At 36.4% G+C, this 16,298-nt stretch overlaps 1 protein-coding gene across 6 annotated transcripts in view; it reads left to right on the top strand.

The window, feature by feature from the left end:
- The window catches only part of LOC111608665 (CREB3 regulatory factor-like), a 37,174-nt gene extending 25,267 nt beyond the window's left edge, over positions 1–11,907 (top strand). For all 6 annotated transcript variants that reach the window (XM_023334248.1, XM_023334250.1, XM_023334245.1 and 3 more), the window contains 3 exons: positions 72–145; positions 6,749–6,877; positions 8,204–11,907. In XM_023334248.1, the coding sequence (XP_023190016.1) occupies positions 72–145; positions 6,749–6,877; positions 8,204–8,319 (319 nt within the window). In that variant the 3' untranslated portion in view covers positions 8,320–11,907. The remainder of the gene's footprint in view (positions 1–71; positions 146–6,748; positions 6,878–8,203) is intronic.
- The last annotated feature ends 4,391 nt before the right edge of the window (positions 11,908–16,298 follow it).

The raw sequence follows: 16,298 nt of genomic DNA, 5'->3' as shown, positions 1-16,298 counted from the left end.
GCGATGAAAGGAAAGCCTGTAGCGGAGTTGGCGGTTCCAGTGGATGACGGTCTTATTTTCCTGGGTTTCAGGGCCTGCCGGCTGAAGAAGAAGGCCCAGCATGAAGCCAACAAGATCAAGCTGTGGGGGCTCAACCAGGAGTACGGTGAGCAAAGTGGCCACTTTACTGCTGATGTTTTCTGCTGAGCCTAAAGGAACCTTTTAAACGTCTTAAAAAATCTATATCTGTGTTCAAAATAGTAGCGAGTAAAACTTAAAACTCCACACAGAAACCCAGCAGAAACCCTGCAGGCACTGTTCTAAATAAAACATGAAGAAAACTTTATCCCATTGATTCTTCCTCTGCAGAAAGTATATAGTAAGCTGTTGTTGTTTTTTTAAGTGTTTTTTTTTTTTTTTTTAAACCCTGAAACCTTTAGGACTTTAGTCAAACTCATTTTCATTTTGGGTCACATCTTTCAGTATATTTTAAGTTCTGATGTGGTTGAAAATAGGATTTTTCTCATGTCTTTTTGTAATATTTGTAAGTTATTGAACTAGTTGGTTTAAATTTTATGTTTAATTCAACTTCCTTTGTGTCTTAAGAAATACCTTTATGTCTTTTTAGGAATGTTTGTAAAGGATTTTTATAGTAATGTTGATGTGAACCCCAGGAAAAATACTACGGTAGAGACTAATGGAGATCCTTAAATACACAAATAAACAAATAAATCAAGATCATGAATGTCCTCAAAGGGCCGGTTGTTAGACTGGGGGAAAAACTGTGCAAAGTTTTTTACCTTTTTCTGGTTTGCTGCCATGATTCTAACAAACACCTGATCATAGAGCTTATGTTGCATTTAAAGGCGGCTTGGAAAACCACATTATGGCATGTTAACAATGGATTAAACAGTTGTTATGGCTGAAAAAAGAGCTGCAGACAGAGGGAACAGAAACGGGAAGTACCTGAGTTCCTACTGTATCACATTGAGATAAGAACAATAAGTTGTGTTAACTTTTTATTAATTTTGTTAAACCTCCAAGAGTTGAATAAACTAGAGTTTTTAGGTTAAAAAAACTGAAAAAAGAAAAATACAGAAGTGGGAACTATTTCCCAGAATGCTTAGCGGCTTGTTTCTGCATCCTGAGGTGGAAGAGCGTTATATTGATCTGACTCTTGTGTTTTATTAAGGCGAAAGTTTATTTTAAAGCTTGAGGATAATGTCCTGTTCACACTAAATGTTTAGAGCTGAATTCATTGTGATGTTTAATAAAATTCATCATCAGGTCAGAAATTTTGTTCATGCAATTTGAAACAAGAATTTAAATTATTCTAAAGTAAAATAAGTTGTTATTTTCACTTGATAATGTGAGTAAAATAGTAGATAAATATGTGCTCTTGTCGAGTTAAATTGCATTTTCAAGGCAGCAGGTGGACTTTCATTTTCAAGTTAAACCACCTTCAAATGTTTTACAGTGTATAATCTTAGACGACATAGAGCAGCCTGTTTATTCATAAGCAGAACAGACAAACAGGAAAATAAATTTCCTTCGTACCATCAGTTATTGATTCTGTGACGCTGAATGAGCAGCTTACTGTTGGGTCTGCTGGTTCTGTTATTGCAGGTTGTAAATAATTCACCACAACCGCAGAGTGATTGGTTAACAACACTGAACTATTTTGAGCACAACTGTGAAATTCGAAGCAAGACTTTAGCCATCCTCTAACATCACTGCTGATAAATATGTTTCTGAGCTGAATCCTGAGACTTTTTACAGCCTCCTGAGTGCATACCCATAATCCTTCACTCTGTGTTGCTACAATAATGCAGAGGGAGGCACACAGACGTCTCTACAAAGCCTAACAGCTTTTATCCACGGTGATCCTCTGACATGCAACAGATGATGAGCGGTAGCTCGGCTAACATATGCGAAGAATCCGTCGCTGTAGTAATGAAATAAAAGGCGCAGAGAAGCCATCTGCTTTAAAAAATGCCCCGTTTAGGAAGTCCAACCAGAGCAGAAAGCTGATAGTAACAGGGCCACTGCGGAGCATGTAAACACACAGAGTGAGGAAAAACCTGAGAAGTGTGACTTCACCTCCTTCCTGCTAATCAACACCTCTCCTCTGCCAAGTTTCCCGCCTGAGTCCTCCTCCTGCTCCTCTTTAGCTCGTTCGGTTAAGCCTTTTTTTTTTTTTTTTTACAGCATAACCACTTTTCTACTTCCTTAGGTTTCTTCTTCCTCAAATTTTTCAGCATTCCACTCATTCCTGATCTTTGTCCAGCGTTTCTTTGCTTTAGTTTCGGCTTTATGAAATAGTTATTTTTGGTAAAAGGCCTAAACAAACACAGCTAAACCTCACATGCTACTTTGCTTCCCTTAGCTCTCCGGCAGGGCCGAAACCATCGTTTCAGAAGTGAGTGGGACGTAAAAACCTGGAAAACTGAGAATCTTCAGACAATAAAACATTTTTGGAGAACGTGAATACAGTTGCGGTTTTCGATAAGGGCAGTTGACCAGGGCGGAACCAGTTCTTGGGTCACCCAAGAACTGGACAATAAAATATATCTTATCAGTCAGAACAGGTTTGCTTCTACTTGTATGCATGTATAGTGGAGTAAGTTTCCCTCAGTTGATTTTGAGTATAGGGAGACAACATTACCTGCTGTCTGCTACAAAAATATGTGATAAAAAGTTAAAATAAAGCCCCGTTAGACCTGCTTTTTAATTTACAGTTCGACTGGAGGAGGAGCTTTCACCATTACTGCAGAAACCACAACTGTGTCTATATTTATATTTCAAACATACAAATTTAGGCATAGTGATTCATAAAAAATGTTTATCAATTGACAGCAATATTTATCTATGAAATATTCTGCCAGTGGAAAACTAGTAGTTTTTAAATCAATTTTAAGTCATTATTGATTTAAAACAATCTTTCTAAACGTTACTTGTGAGTTGGTTTTGTCTTATTTTAAGTGTACCAAGATATCTACACTAGAAACTAAGCCAAAAATGCTTGGCAATGTTTCAACAGTGCATTATCTATATCTTCATATTCCAGGATTTTTTTTTATTGCCATATCACACTGCAAAAAGTCATCTTTCAAAAATAAGAAAAAAGTAGAAAAACATGGCATGTTTTTCTTAAAATAAGACAAAAAAATTGTAACAGCAACAATTTATAGTAAGAAAAATATCTTACCAAGACAAACAAAAAAAAATCAACTTAATTTAAGATATTTTATCTTATTAAGATTTCAGTTTTTGCATTTCAACTTTGTTTGTTGTGCAAAATCCGGACACAGGTCCAATATTAAGAAATCTACCACACTAATAAAAAATAAAAATACATAATAAAATAATTTATGTGATATATATATAGAGATGTATATTAAAAACTGTGTGTAAATAATTTATGAGGTGAAGCTGAATTAATTTCAGCTCGAGTCTGACGGCTGAAGGGAAGAAACCGTTTCTCAGCCCAGTGGTTTTGCTCTGGATGCTCCTCTTCTGCATCTCTGCAGACTTAACACCAAAAGACATCAGTACCCAGAAACTTACAAACTCACTGTGTGATTCAGTGTCATAAATACTTAAACTTTCCAGCAAAGACAAGCAGGTTACAGAAATTTTATCCCATCCATGTGGAAAAAGCGCAGCCTGGCAGAAGATGTTTACTCAGGTCAGGTGACCTGACAGAAGGCGAAGTCAGAATCGCAGGCGGTGCTTATGTTTCACCCCGTCAGCAGCAGAGTTAAACCATGGCCCGTGGTTTTGTAGACGCACAGAAAAGAAGCTGATGCAGAGAAACTGTGCGTGAGTGAAAGCCGAACCTTTGTTGTCCAGACGGGGAGACACTCAGCTGACTAATTAGAGAGAATCCAGTTTGGTGCTGCGAGGCTCTTCCCGCTCCGGCGGGGGATTAGATGCAGCTTCTAAATGTGATTTGTGGAGCAGCCAGATGTCAATAGCTGCACTGCTGCATGCGCTCCTGTTACATCTTTCATGTGTCAGCATCTTTCTACACTGCCTTGTTTCTCTACAGCACATGTGTCAAACTCAAGGCCTGTGGGCCAAATCCGGCCCGCCGTAGCTTTTTATGTGGCCCTCTAGATTCTAGACTAAACACTAAATGTGCTTAAATATTATGTTTTCAATCAAATCAATGTAGTTTTTATCTGTTTACTGCCAAATTATATCAATCAGTCCCTCCAGTTTTTTTGAGAATTATCATGGAAATTCACACAAAATCAACAAATCCCCACTTTTTTGCGCTAATACATAATTTGCAGATTATGTGTGCCTCAGTCTTAATTGATGTCAGATTATAGACCATAATCTACACAGCGAGTAACAAAAAGTCGCATTTATCGTTATAAATAAGCACAAATATTGCAAATATTTCCAAATTAGTACCACAAACACTTTGATTTTTATTACAAAAAGAATCACCGAATCCTGGAGGGACTGGAAAGATGTTCAATAATATTATTTAATTTTCAGAATTAATTGATATTTTAACAATTTGTGTATGGGTTTTTATCAATACATTCTGGCATAACAGGCCCTTTTAGAGCATTCATGATCTTGATTTGGCCCAAAACGAAAATGAGTTTGACACCGCTGCTCAGTGGAGAACAACATGATGTTCACAGTGAAAACACAAAATCTTACAAAGTTTTTTTGTCTTATTTCTACAGCAAAAATCTTATACAGTTTAAATAAGACAAGACTTGCATACAAGTAACTTTTCAGAGATAAAGGAGCTTACAGAAGCTCCTTATTGTTTTAAGTCAATATTTATTGAATATTATTAAAAAATTTAAATTTCACTCGCAGACTTTTCACTTACAATGTGGGGGAAAATGTTTTCTTATAAGTTAAATGATCTGACAGCGAAATTAGTAATCTTTTAGATTTTTAAAGATTTATTTACTTAAAACAAATTCCTTTATCTTGCTGAAAAGTTACTTGTATGTTAGTTTGTCTTATTTAAAAGGTACTAAGATATTTCCACTAGAAACTCGACAAAAATACTTACTAAGATTTTCTGTGTCTGTGGTGTTGCTCAAGCTCATAAAAACATTTTTGAAAAATGACAGTGTAGTTTAAAAAATAGGCATGTTTGACAAATAAACATGCATATTAATGCATAATAAAAAAACACATAAAAAACCTACAATTTTTGCACAAGAGAAATGTTGATTGCACTGAAAATTTTATAAATTTTTATTTTATAGAGGTGATCTCACTTAATAAAACAAAGTAAAACGAAAAACACAGAAATAGTACAAATAATTAAGAAATTTGATAACATTTAAATGAACTAATAAAATATAAACTAAAAACAAGAACAAGTTTCATTTAAAAAAAAATTGTCTAAAGTATTAAAAATGTTTTGTAAAATATTATAATTTTTAGAAAAAATATGTTCAGTCTATTGGACAGAGATACCAAAGGTCACAGAAAGGATTGAAGACAGAAAATTTGTCATTACACTGTTCAATAATGTTACAAATTGTTTCTATGGTCACAAACGGGTTGCGGTTTCGAAATTGACCTTTATCCGAGATTTTCCAGAAAGCTGCCAGCATTTCCCAATCCAGGATCTTCCACAACAGAATAACTCTTCTGCTGTAATCTGCTCTGGTGTCTGATGAAGTCAGCTCCAGGTCACTCTGCCCCCCGTCAGTTTCACAAAACGACCCAAAGATTTCTTCAAAAAAAGGATCTGTTTTATTTCAAATGCTTCTTCCATGCCAGGCGGCAGTTTCTGCAGGTTTCTTGGCGAGCTTAAAGTGGAAAAGAGTTTCGACTGCTGCTTAACGTTAGAAGATCTGCTGATCATTGTCTTTGTGCTCGGGATTCTGGGCAGAATAATTAATTCATAAAGATTTCAGGCTTCATGTGAATTTCATGTGATTGTGTAGTAGAAAGTTTCTGATAAAGAGTTTTTTCACCGGTAGACTCGGTTCAATTGGTGACAAAAACAAAATGGCAACATTTGTTACATTTTCAGCTGGAGTGGTTTGCTTCCACACTACACCGTGTCAAACGATTCAAACTAATTAAAAAACCTGTCCACCTCCTTGCCTGTGGTGGCGCTGCACCAAGAACCAGTGAACAAAACGGCACAGAAACCTCAGAAGAAGACACTGAGCAAAACTTCCTTCTTCACAAAATGTAACATAAATGGAATGCTGTAAAATTTTAGCAGTTGCAGGATTTCTCTTTTGGCTTTGGTAAAAAATCACAAGCCCTTTCTCCTGCTAGCGTTAGACTCTTACGTTTGTTTTGGTTGTATTTACCCACAATGCCTTGCGCTACGGTCCGTTTCCGGCTTTTGGAGCCATCTGCTTGGTATTCACATATGCATTCAAACAGTGCCAAAGTTCACTAAAACCGAACCGTGGTCGAAGTTTTTACCATTGACAAAAAGAGAAACCCTACTGACCGCATTTTATGAAGAAGAAGAAGAAGAAGAAGAAGAATCTTGTCTTCTTCTGGGGTTTTTGTGTCATTTCCTTCAGTAGTTCTAAGTGCAGCACCACCACCAGGTGAGGAGGTGAACAGGTTCTTCACTTGGTTTGGATTGCTTGATGCATAAGCGAACTGCACCACCTGAAAATGTAACAAATATTTGCAGTTTTGCTCCCTAATCCAACCGACTCCACCAGACTATCAGGAGTGAAAACACCCTAAGAAACTCATCTTCAAAATTTGACCTTTGCTCACCTTTGTAGCTTGTATTTCCATGTTTCAGAAAACCTCTTGGGAGCCCTGCTACGGATCAAGGAGGTGATCCGACAGCGGGTGGAAAGCAGTGAGGAGGAAGATGGAGACGAACGTGGAATGACCCAACGTCTCGAAGACATCCTTAAAGAGTCCAGCGGTGAGACGCTGAAATGTTCCCAGATTCATCATCGCTTTCTTAGATTCTGGTTAGGGTTGCAATTAACAATAAAAAATTGGCACGTTTTGCATTTTAGATGTAAAAGATGTAAATAAACTAATAATTCAGTCCTTTTTTAGATAACAAAATAAACATTTTATTGCCTAAAATGCAATAACATATTATTCCTTTAGCATTCGCTTCATCATTGTAGCAAAGATTTCATCTGTAGCTAAAGAAATACTTTTAACATCAGCATTTGGAAAGTTCAACCATTTCTGCTTAACATAAAATAAATACAGTGTAGAGCTGATCTGGTGATTATTATTTCTACAGAGTTTGAATCAGATGAAGCAAAATTTATGCCACTTAAGGTGCGCAAGTATTTTTTTTTTATCTTTAATGCAAAGTGTATATATTTTTGTACAATTTGGGTTAATTACAGCTTTTGGGTACATCAAATTGCCCATACTTAGTTTATATCCATCAGTTAAGGATTAACGATTCCTAAATTAGTTGACGATAATCTCTATAATCAATTCATCTGGATTAATCTGATTGTTTTATTTATATAATGTAAATTTTTTTAGCTCGATTAGAGGTCTGAGGCCATTGTTCTTTCAGCAAATGGCTTTTTTAGATTTTATTTGTTTTAGTTAACGATTTATCAATTGCGAGTTTAGTTGATGATTATTTCATTAGTTGATTCATCACGATTATTCTGATTACTCATTTAAGAGTATTTTTTGTATTTTGAATTTGTATTGTAATTTTTTGGCCTAAGTTGAGTTCTGACAGTAATTCTACCAGTAAATGGCCTTTTGTAGAGTTTATTAATGATTAACCAATTATTAAATATTTTGTTAATCGATTCATCACAATTAATTATTTCAAGTTTTTTTGTTTGTTTTTTTTACTTTTAAATGCAAAATGTAATTTTTTTTGGCTTACTTGCAGCTTTGAGCATATTATTCTTTCAGCAAATAGCCTTTTATCAGTTAATGATTAATTGATTACTACATTAGCTGAGAATTACTTCATTAATTGATTCATCACGATTAATCTGATTAATCGTTTTGGCAGCCACCGTTTTTTTCCGTTTCTTTTAAATGTAACATACATATTTTTGCTTAATTAGAGTTCTAGGAGTGTTGTTTTTTTTAGCAAATGGCCTTTTTTAGAGTTTACTAACGATTAATCGATTGCTAAATTACTTGACCATTATTTCAATAATCAATTAATCAGATTAATCGCTGTAGCCCTAATTCTGTTGTTCATCTTCTTTCCTTCTTGCTTACTTTAATTGATGTCATCTGGCACATGCAGGTCCCCTAGTTGCTGGGCGGACCAAAGACTTTGTGCAAAGGATTCTGGATGCCAGCGCGAGCGGTCAGAACCAGCGTAAGGAGTCGCTGCAGGGCGGAGATGAGTCGGCGGGTTAAACTACCCAGCACCTGTGTTTTTTTTCTCCACGTCCTCCCATCCCAGCACCCACCTGGCCAAGCACCTCCTCAGCTCTCACATCGGAGTGAGAGCAGAGCGGAGAAGAGGCTGGGAAAGAAGAAACCAACACGGGAGTTTGTTTCCACCCTGCTCTCCTTCAACAGCAGCACCCTGTCGCTGCAGGCTGCACCGCAAACACCACCAGGCTAGAACTGCTGCTGATGTCTTTACTGTGTCCTGTCCGTCTGTGTGTGTGTGTGTGTGTGTGTGTGTGTGTGTGTGTGTGTGTGTGTGTGTGTGTGTGTGTGTGTGTGTGTGTGTGTGTGTGTGTGTGTGTATGTGTAACATACTGCATGAGAGTGTATAGTGCTTCTGTTTCCCTCCCTGTGCTGTATTTGTATCCCATTGTGCCTATGAATAGACATTGCACTGTTTTGTAGATAGTCATAGTTGTTGGCGGGTGAGTGAGCCGAGGGCAAGGGAGGGGAACACAGGAAGCTCAGAAACCAGGAAGTGAGAGGAGCCCGGTTTCAGAAAACACAGAAGTGGATGGATGTGTTTTCTCATTCCTCTGAGCTCCGATGAAATCATTTGAGGGACCCGGAAACAGAGGTCCGTTTGTTAAAGAAACCTCTGGAGCTTTAATAAACCCTCGTCTCCCCAAAATCACTTTTTTTTCAGTTCATCTCCACTGCATCAAAACGAAAGCAGAGCTAAAAACGAAAGTGACAACGGCACCTTAATTTAAGCAGACCAAAGACGACTGTAACTACCCAAATGCTGAAACATCACAACCGCTCACAGACCCGCCGCGTCAACCCATCACAAAAAACTATCAAAATACTTTGACTGTTGTCATATTTCTACAATAAGTAATTTTTTAATAAAGTCAAAACATTAAAATAATAAAGATGCAACTAGGGCTAGGCATTTATCGTATCGTTTACAAATTTTGATTTACTGTTGGTCTCGATAAATTTCAGTTGATGCTAAAAAAAAACTGACATGTTATTTTTTATTATTTTCTCCCCTGTTTGTTATTTCCACAACAGCATAAACAAATATCAGTAAATTCAAAAATATAATTAATTGAAGCCTCCTTGTGCATTTTAGTAATAAAAATCAGAAATTTATTTGAAATAGGAATATTTTTTAAAGAGCAGTATTTGTGGCGCCATCAATTCTGTCCCTTCCAGTTACCTAAAGAATAAGTAATAAATAATATTTTACCATCTTTTTTATTATTATCACAATAGTTCCATAAAATATAACATCACCAACCCCTAGATGCAATATTACCAGAATAAAGTTGTTATTAAAGATGTTTGTTTCTTCTGTTTCTGTTTAAAGAATCGTTTAATGTCCTGCTGCTGATAATAATTTGACGCTGCTGTTAAAAGATTAAGTATTTTCTTATTGTACCAAAGTATAATTTTTTTTTAATTTTATCTTTCGTAGAAGTTCTCATAAAATGTCTACTTTATTCCTAGTGTTACAACCTTATTCTCAAATTATTTTAAATTTATTGTTTTACCATTTTTTTCTTATAATATTACAACTAGAGATGAAAATCTTTCAGTTTCCAGCGATCGATTCGATTCAATTCGATTAAAATTTTTGGGGTTACCTTGAATTCAAACACGATTTTTAATTCAGAAATATATTTTTTTTTTTTACTAGTTTTGTGATTCTGTTTAAATTATGTGACTAATAAGAAGAAACGACAATCAAATATAACATTTATTTAAAACAACTTCCATCAGTTTATATTTGCACTAAAATAAGTTTGTGCACAAAATTCTGTAACTTAAATTACCTGTTTCAGGTTAGCTTAGCTGCGTGTCTTCTTATTAAATAAAAAAAACACCAAAGAATCATTTAAAATAAGTACGGTGGCCGAGCGGACGCGTAGTGCGATGTTTAGTTTATTTCCAAATAGGAGGAACAAAGACGTACAACTAAAACGCATTTTGAGTTTCTCTTTACTGAACGAAGAATAAACAGTATTCTTTTATACTGTTTATTCAGTATAAAATATACTGAATAAATTAAATACAAAGAAAATAAATTTAAAACAAAGGCAGCAGAAAGAAGTATGAACTTATTTCATATTTCTATTAAAATTGATTCTTGAGCATTTTTGACCGTCTGTAACTTTATTCTAATAATTATGTATTTTATTAGCCTGGCTAATTCTCCATCGTATATTTGCTGTAGCTGCCACTGTGGAGCCTGATGCTTCTCCGGTTTATCTGCAGTGGCTTCATTGAAACCCACAAAAGGGAAAAAGTCTACTCACTGCCTCCCCTCGCCCTCTGCTCAACCCCTGGCCTGGTTATGTAGCGCAACTTCCTGAATTGCAATGACCAATAGAGAAAACACTTGTAGATCTAGACAGCAAATAAGTCTATTTTTTTGTTTGTTTTTGTCAATGTTTCGATTCTGTTGTTATCTTGACGACGCGGCAGCCCACTAAGTGGGTGCTGCTCTTGAGGATTTTTGAAATCTGCCTTTGTCTGTGGTCTTTGCTGAAGCTGTAGACCAACCTGTCCAAGCTCTCTAAAAATTATTGGACACACAACAAAAAGAAAAGATAGTCAATAATCCTTTGAATTGCACTGTGGTAAGAGCAAATAAGCACCTTTGAGGAGGGTTTTAAATCCTCGAAAAGAGAAAAAAAAACAACTTTTTGGCACCTTTCTGCAAAAACAGATATTAATTCAAAGACTTGAAGGTGCCTGCTGCTTCCAAGGAAAAGACAGTTTGGGTTTGTCTCAGTATGGTGCTACTATATGATGAAAAAAAAAAATTACAGAAATGCAAATCTAGCATGGAAGCATGAGACAGTAACTGCTGACTGGGTTTTTGTCCTGCAAGCAGGCGCTGTTGGTGGCGGCTTGCTTGCATAATAATGCCTATCTGAAGTGCCTGGAGCTTAAAGCCACAGGGGCCTGTGTTATTACAGCTGATCCTGATTTCTGTAAGCGTTACAAAACTCACCTACGACTGCCGTGCCACGCTTAATGCTTCTGGGAAAGGAGAAGGAATGTCTGGTGTCTCATCGCATGCCAGCCAAACAAGTAAAGCAAAAATATTTAATGAAACCTACAGTCTCAGTAACATCACCTCTGGGAAAGGTTAGGAAAGACGTTTTCTTCCTGCTTTTTCCCCGCATATGCATCGCTCCAAAGCTGCTGTGTTCCAACTCAATGCGTTCCCCTCCTGACCGAAAAGCATACAGAAACATTTCCCCTCCTGCAGAGCTTGATGTTGGTCATGAGAAAGCTGTGGTGGTGAAGTTCATTACTGTTTCTGTAGAAAACGGCGTTGTATGAAAGGCCCAAAATGCAAATAAGGACCATCTAGATCTAACGGATTTGTTTTTTATTTTTTATTCATGCGAGTTATTTTTTTTTCCTTGAATGGAATATTATGATCAGAGAGTCAAATTTCAAAGTTATATTTGATATGCAGGACATTCAAGTTGACATGGTAACTGGATGGTTGTTTCTGTAATAAAATTACAAGGCTAAAGTAGCAATATTTTGAGAATAAACTAACATGAGAATAAAGTCGCAGTTGAGTGATAAAAAAGTTATAATATTATGAGAATAAAACCGAAATAATATAATAATGACGTCGTAACATTATGACTTTATTAATACATTAACTTTATTCAACCTTGTTCTCATACAATTATATCCTCATAATATTATAAGTTCTTGGAATTTTATTGTTTTTATTTTTTCTTATTATGTCCCTAATATTTACTAAAACATCTGTATTTATGGCAGAGTTTTAAAGTGCTGCTCAGCCTCCTGGAGTTTTAAGTTTCAGGTTCCAGTTTCTCCTGATGACTTCATTGCTCCACAGCTGCAACACAAAAATCCATCTGCTGCGTGCATTTATATTTATGTGCCAAAAACTAAACAAAGTAATAATAACTTAACTCAAGATGTACACTGTAAAACATTTGATCTGCATTTAGTTGTGTCTACTATCTTTTACTCTTTACGTCAAATACATTCATCCAGTTTTAGATTTTGAACCTAAATGTGAGTATGTGAAAGATAAACTTAAGTTGTGTTAACGTTTTATTAATTTCGTCAAACCTTCAAGAGTTGAATAAACTAGAGATTTTAGGTTAGCACTTAAAAAACTGAAATAGGAAAAAGACAGGAGTGGGAACTATTTCCCAGAATGCTTAGCGGCTTGTTTCTGTATCCTGAGGTGGAAGAGCGTTACATTGATCTGACTTTTGTGTTTTATTAAGGCAAATGTTTATTTTAAAGCTTGAGGATAATGTCCTGTTCACACTAAATGTTTCTGAGCTGAATTCATTCTGATGTTTAATAAAATTCATCATCAGATCAGAAATTTTGTTCATGCAATTTGAAACAAGAATTTAAATTATTCTAAAGTAAAATAAGTTGTTATTTTAAAGTGATAATGTGAGTAAAATAATAGAGAAATGTGGCTCTTTAACTAGGTGAGGACAGTTCCTTTCATATTGTGAAATAATTATTTGGTTTAAATACCAACATTACGTTAAAACTCACAATTCAAGATTAATGATCTTAAAAAACAATGTTTAGACAACTTGTCTCTTGTTGTTAATTCAACTTCAGGAACCTTAATTTCAGAGTTAAAACAAAAACAATTTTCTCGACTTAAATTGCATTTTCAAGGCAGCAGGTGGACTTTCATTTTCAAGTTAAACCAACTTCAAATGTTTTACAGTGTCAACAGTAAACACGGCAGCAGATTTTGTGCATCTGAAGTCATCATCATGCGGAGGGTTTTTGTCTCGCTGGCCGTTTTGTAACTTTGAATATCCCTTTAACGGGGAGGAGCCTCAGTTGGCGAGGCCTCTTGTCTCCGCTCACATTCCTCAGCTACTTTCCCTGAAATGTTCCTGTTTATGTGTGACTGAAAAGGAAAGAAAGTAAAAAAAAAAGCACAACACTTTCCTGATGCTCACATCTGAGCCACAGGCTCACGCTGCAGCTCAGACCTTATATGGACTGTGACTCTGCAGAAACTGGACAGTTCCTGCTTCCTTGTTGGATGCCACTGTCGGGCAGGGACAGAGAGATGTAAACAGTTTGGAAAAATCAGATTCTCACATGCATGGGAAAATCGAGTCCGAGTTACATCTCCTAAAAATGTTGAGGCGATGGAGAGTGTAGAGCTGTTGAAATTACTCCTACATTTGTTTATATTTGCATAGAAATTGAACTAAGGTCATAGGTGAGGAAACCTGTTTTGTTGTTACTGTCAGTGTGTGATTATCCAATAGATGACCTGAGTTGAGGAATTACAGCAAACAAAGTAAAAGAAAGCAAGCCTGCCACTGAGTGTTTCTCTAAGTAATAAGCATCTGAACGAAATAACTTCATTTTGTAAAAATCCATGTTAGTATGTCCTGAAAGCTAAAGCTAACGGCTAGTATGAGAGTTTTTGTCCAGTCTCAAAAACATCATGGCGGTTCAAGAAAATAACTTTTTTTTTTTGTACTATTTAAACCATCATCATGTTCCCATTGGATGGTTATTTAGCGAGATCCCAGTGTTTATATACACAGGAAATGGAGTAGGAGGCGGTGTACCACCAGTGATCTTCCTGTGTGAAACATGAACAAAACACATGTACACTGAAAAAAATAAAATCTTACCAAGTATTTCTGTCTAGTTCGTAGTGCAAATATCTTAGAACATTTAAAATAAGACAAAACTAACTTACAAGTAACCTTTTAGCACAATATAGGAGCTTGTTTTAAGTTCTTTAATATTGATAAAGTTCTACTGCAGATTATTTCACGTATAACAAAAGATTTTTGTTTCAAGTGAAATAATCTGCCAGTGGAACTAAAACCTTTTCATCAATATTCAAGAATTATTTACTTAAAACAAGCTCCTATGTTGTTCCGAAAAGTTACTTGTAAGTTAGTTTTGTCTTATTTCATGTGCAATAGACATTTGCACTGGAAACTAGACAGAAATACTTGGTAAGATTTTTTGATTTTGCAGTGTAAAATGTTTCTAGTCAGACGACAATAGTGCAGGAGTTTTAGAAGAGGCTATTTTATATTTTTACAATTCCTTACTTTTCTACTAATTTCTTACTTTTACAGGAGAAGCTTTATGAGTTCAGTGTTTCACACAGGAAGATTATTGGTGTCGCACCACCTCCAACCTCTGTTTTTCATGTAGATACTCCTCTTCCTCTCTTCCAATGTGAATGTTGCTGCTCTGAAATTATTGAGATTGGCATTTTTCATCCTCTAGTTTGGATTTACAAATAAAAACGCCAAGACAGTGATCTACTACGCATTCACAGCAGCCATGTTTAATCCTCTTTAATCAAATTCCAGTTCATTTGTGTAGAAAGTTCGGTTCCCTTGGGGAGGTGTGAACGATCAATCGGACCAAAAAAGCGAACTCTGCTCCTACAAACCTCAGTCTCGGTTCGACTGAAGTGAACTCTGATGCGCTTTGAAAGCACATGTGAATGCTTAGCGGAACCAGAGACCGTTCCAAAAGCAGGAAGCGAACAGCAGCACAGGGCATTCTGGGTAAATACAACCAAAACAAACGAGAGAGTTTAGTGCTGGTGGGAGAAATGTTTCATGATCTTTTGCTAAAGAGAAAACAGAAATCCTACCACCTCTACTCCATTTTTGTTTACACTTTGTGAAGAAGGAAGTTGCACTCGGTGTCTTCTTTTGAAGTTTTCTTCCAGTGGTTTTTGTGGCAGCGCCCCCACAGGCAAGGAGGGATACAGGTTTTTCAGTTGGTTTTGGAACCACACCAGCTGAAAATGTAACAAATTTAGCTATTTTGGTCCCTAAGCGAACAAAATCTATTACTTGTTTATAACCTTTTAACAGAAAATCACCTAAAAAAAGTCCTTAGCTCACCTCTGGTTGGACTGATGGCACGGCGGGTTTTTAGCACCAGTAGAGCCAGTGGGCTGAATAGACATATCAGTAAGTTTACACTGGTGGGACGCCACTGACCTCCGGGTGGCTGTCCCCACTCTGCTCCTGCGCTCTCATTTTCACAGACGCTTAGGCTTCTCTGGTTTCAAAGGAGCCGCCCCCCCACGCTCAGGCTCGGCCTTTGAGTAGGAACCTTTTAATCCTCAGCATCGCCTCTGCTCTGACAGCTGTGGAGGAGCGATGCTGCCACCTGCTGCGATGGTGGCCGCAACGCTGTCAGCTTAGACCCACGGCTCCTCATGGCGACTGCTGAGTTTCATCTCTGTTTCTGGTCATTACCCTGAAAGGCTTGGCATCTGTTTCTATGTCTTTCTGAAGTCAGATCGGAGCTTTGACACTTTAAACATTTTCTTACTGTTACTATTAACTCAGGTGAAAGTTTTAAATTTTACCCAGTGGCTAATGTAATGCGCCTGCGGTATAAACAACCATCCTCCACTGCATAGAGGGAAGCGTTGAGCTGAACAAGATGACTGTTCATAATTAATTAATATTAATTAATTCAATATTTGGAAGCGTGGCCAACACGGACTGAACGACTTCATCCAGTTCCTCCAATATAACTATACAACATTAAATCAACATCATTGATCATAACTTCTTCTTCTGATTGGTCCTGTTTAAATTCTACCGGAAACAATCCAAGTTAATGAGAGAAAGTATGACGGTGTGTTAGGCCCATTGTAGATAGAAAACAAAAAGTAGCCGTAAATTTCCTAGGAAAAATTTTTGACATGTCTGAGTTTGAATAGTTGAAAATTTGCAAAGCAGAAAACTGGTAATTTGCACAAAAATTGTTTTCTTTCAAAAGTCTAACAAATTTCAACTTTTGAAACTGAAAATTTCCAAAAGTCATAATCTTTTGACCTCTGAATCTCAGACATTTACAAGTTTTGTCTTGCAAATTTCTGAGATTAATCTCAAAATTTCTGAGTTCTTTTCTAGCAAATTTTCACCTTTTAGAGCTCAGAAATCCTC

Source organism: Xiphophorus maculatus, chromosome 5 (assembly GCF_002775205.1).
Source record: "Xiphophorus maculatus strain JP 163 A chromosome 5, X_maculatus-5.0-male, whole genome shotgun sequence".
In the NCBI taxonomy this organism is placed as follows: domain Eukaryota; kingdom Metazoa; phylum Chordata; class Actinopteri; order Cyprinodontiformes; family Poeciliidae; genus Xiphophorus; species Xiphophorus maculatus.
The sequence above is the reverse complement of the archived record's forward strand: the minus strand, read 5'-3'. Positions and strand labels throughout refer to the sequence as shown.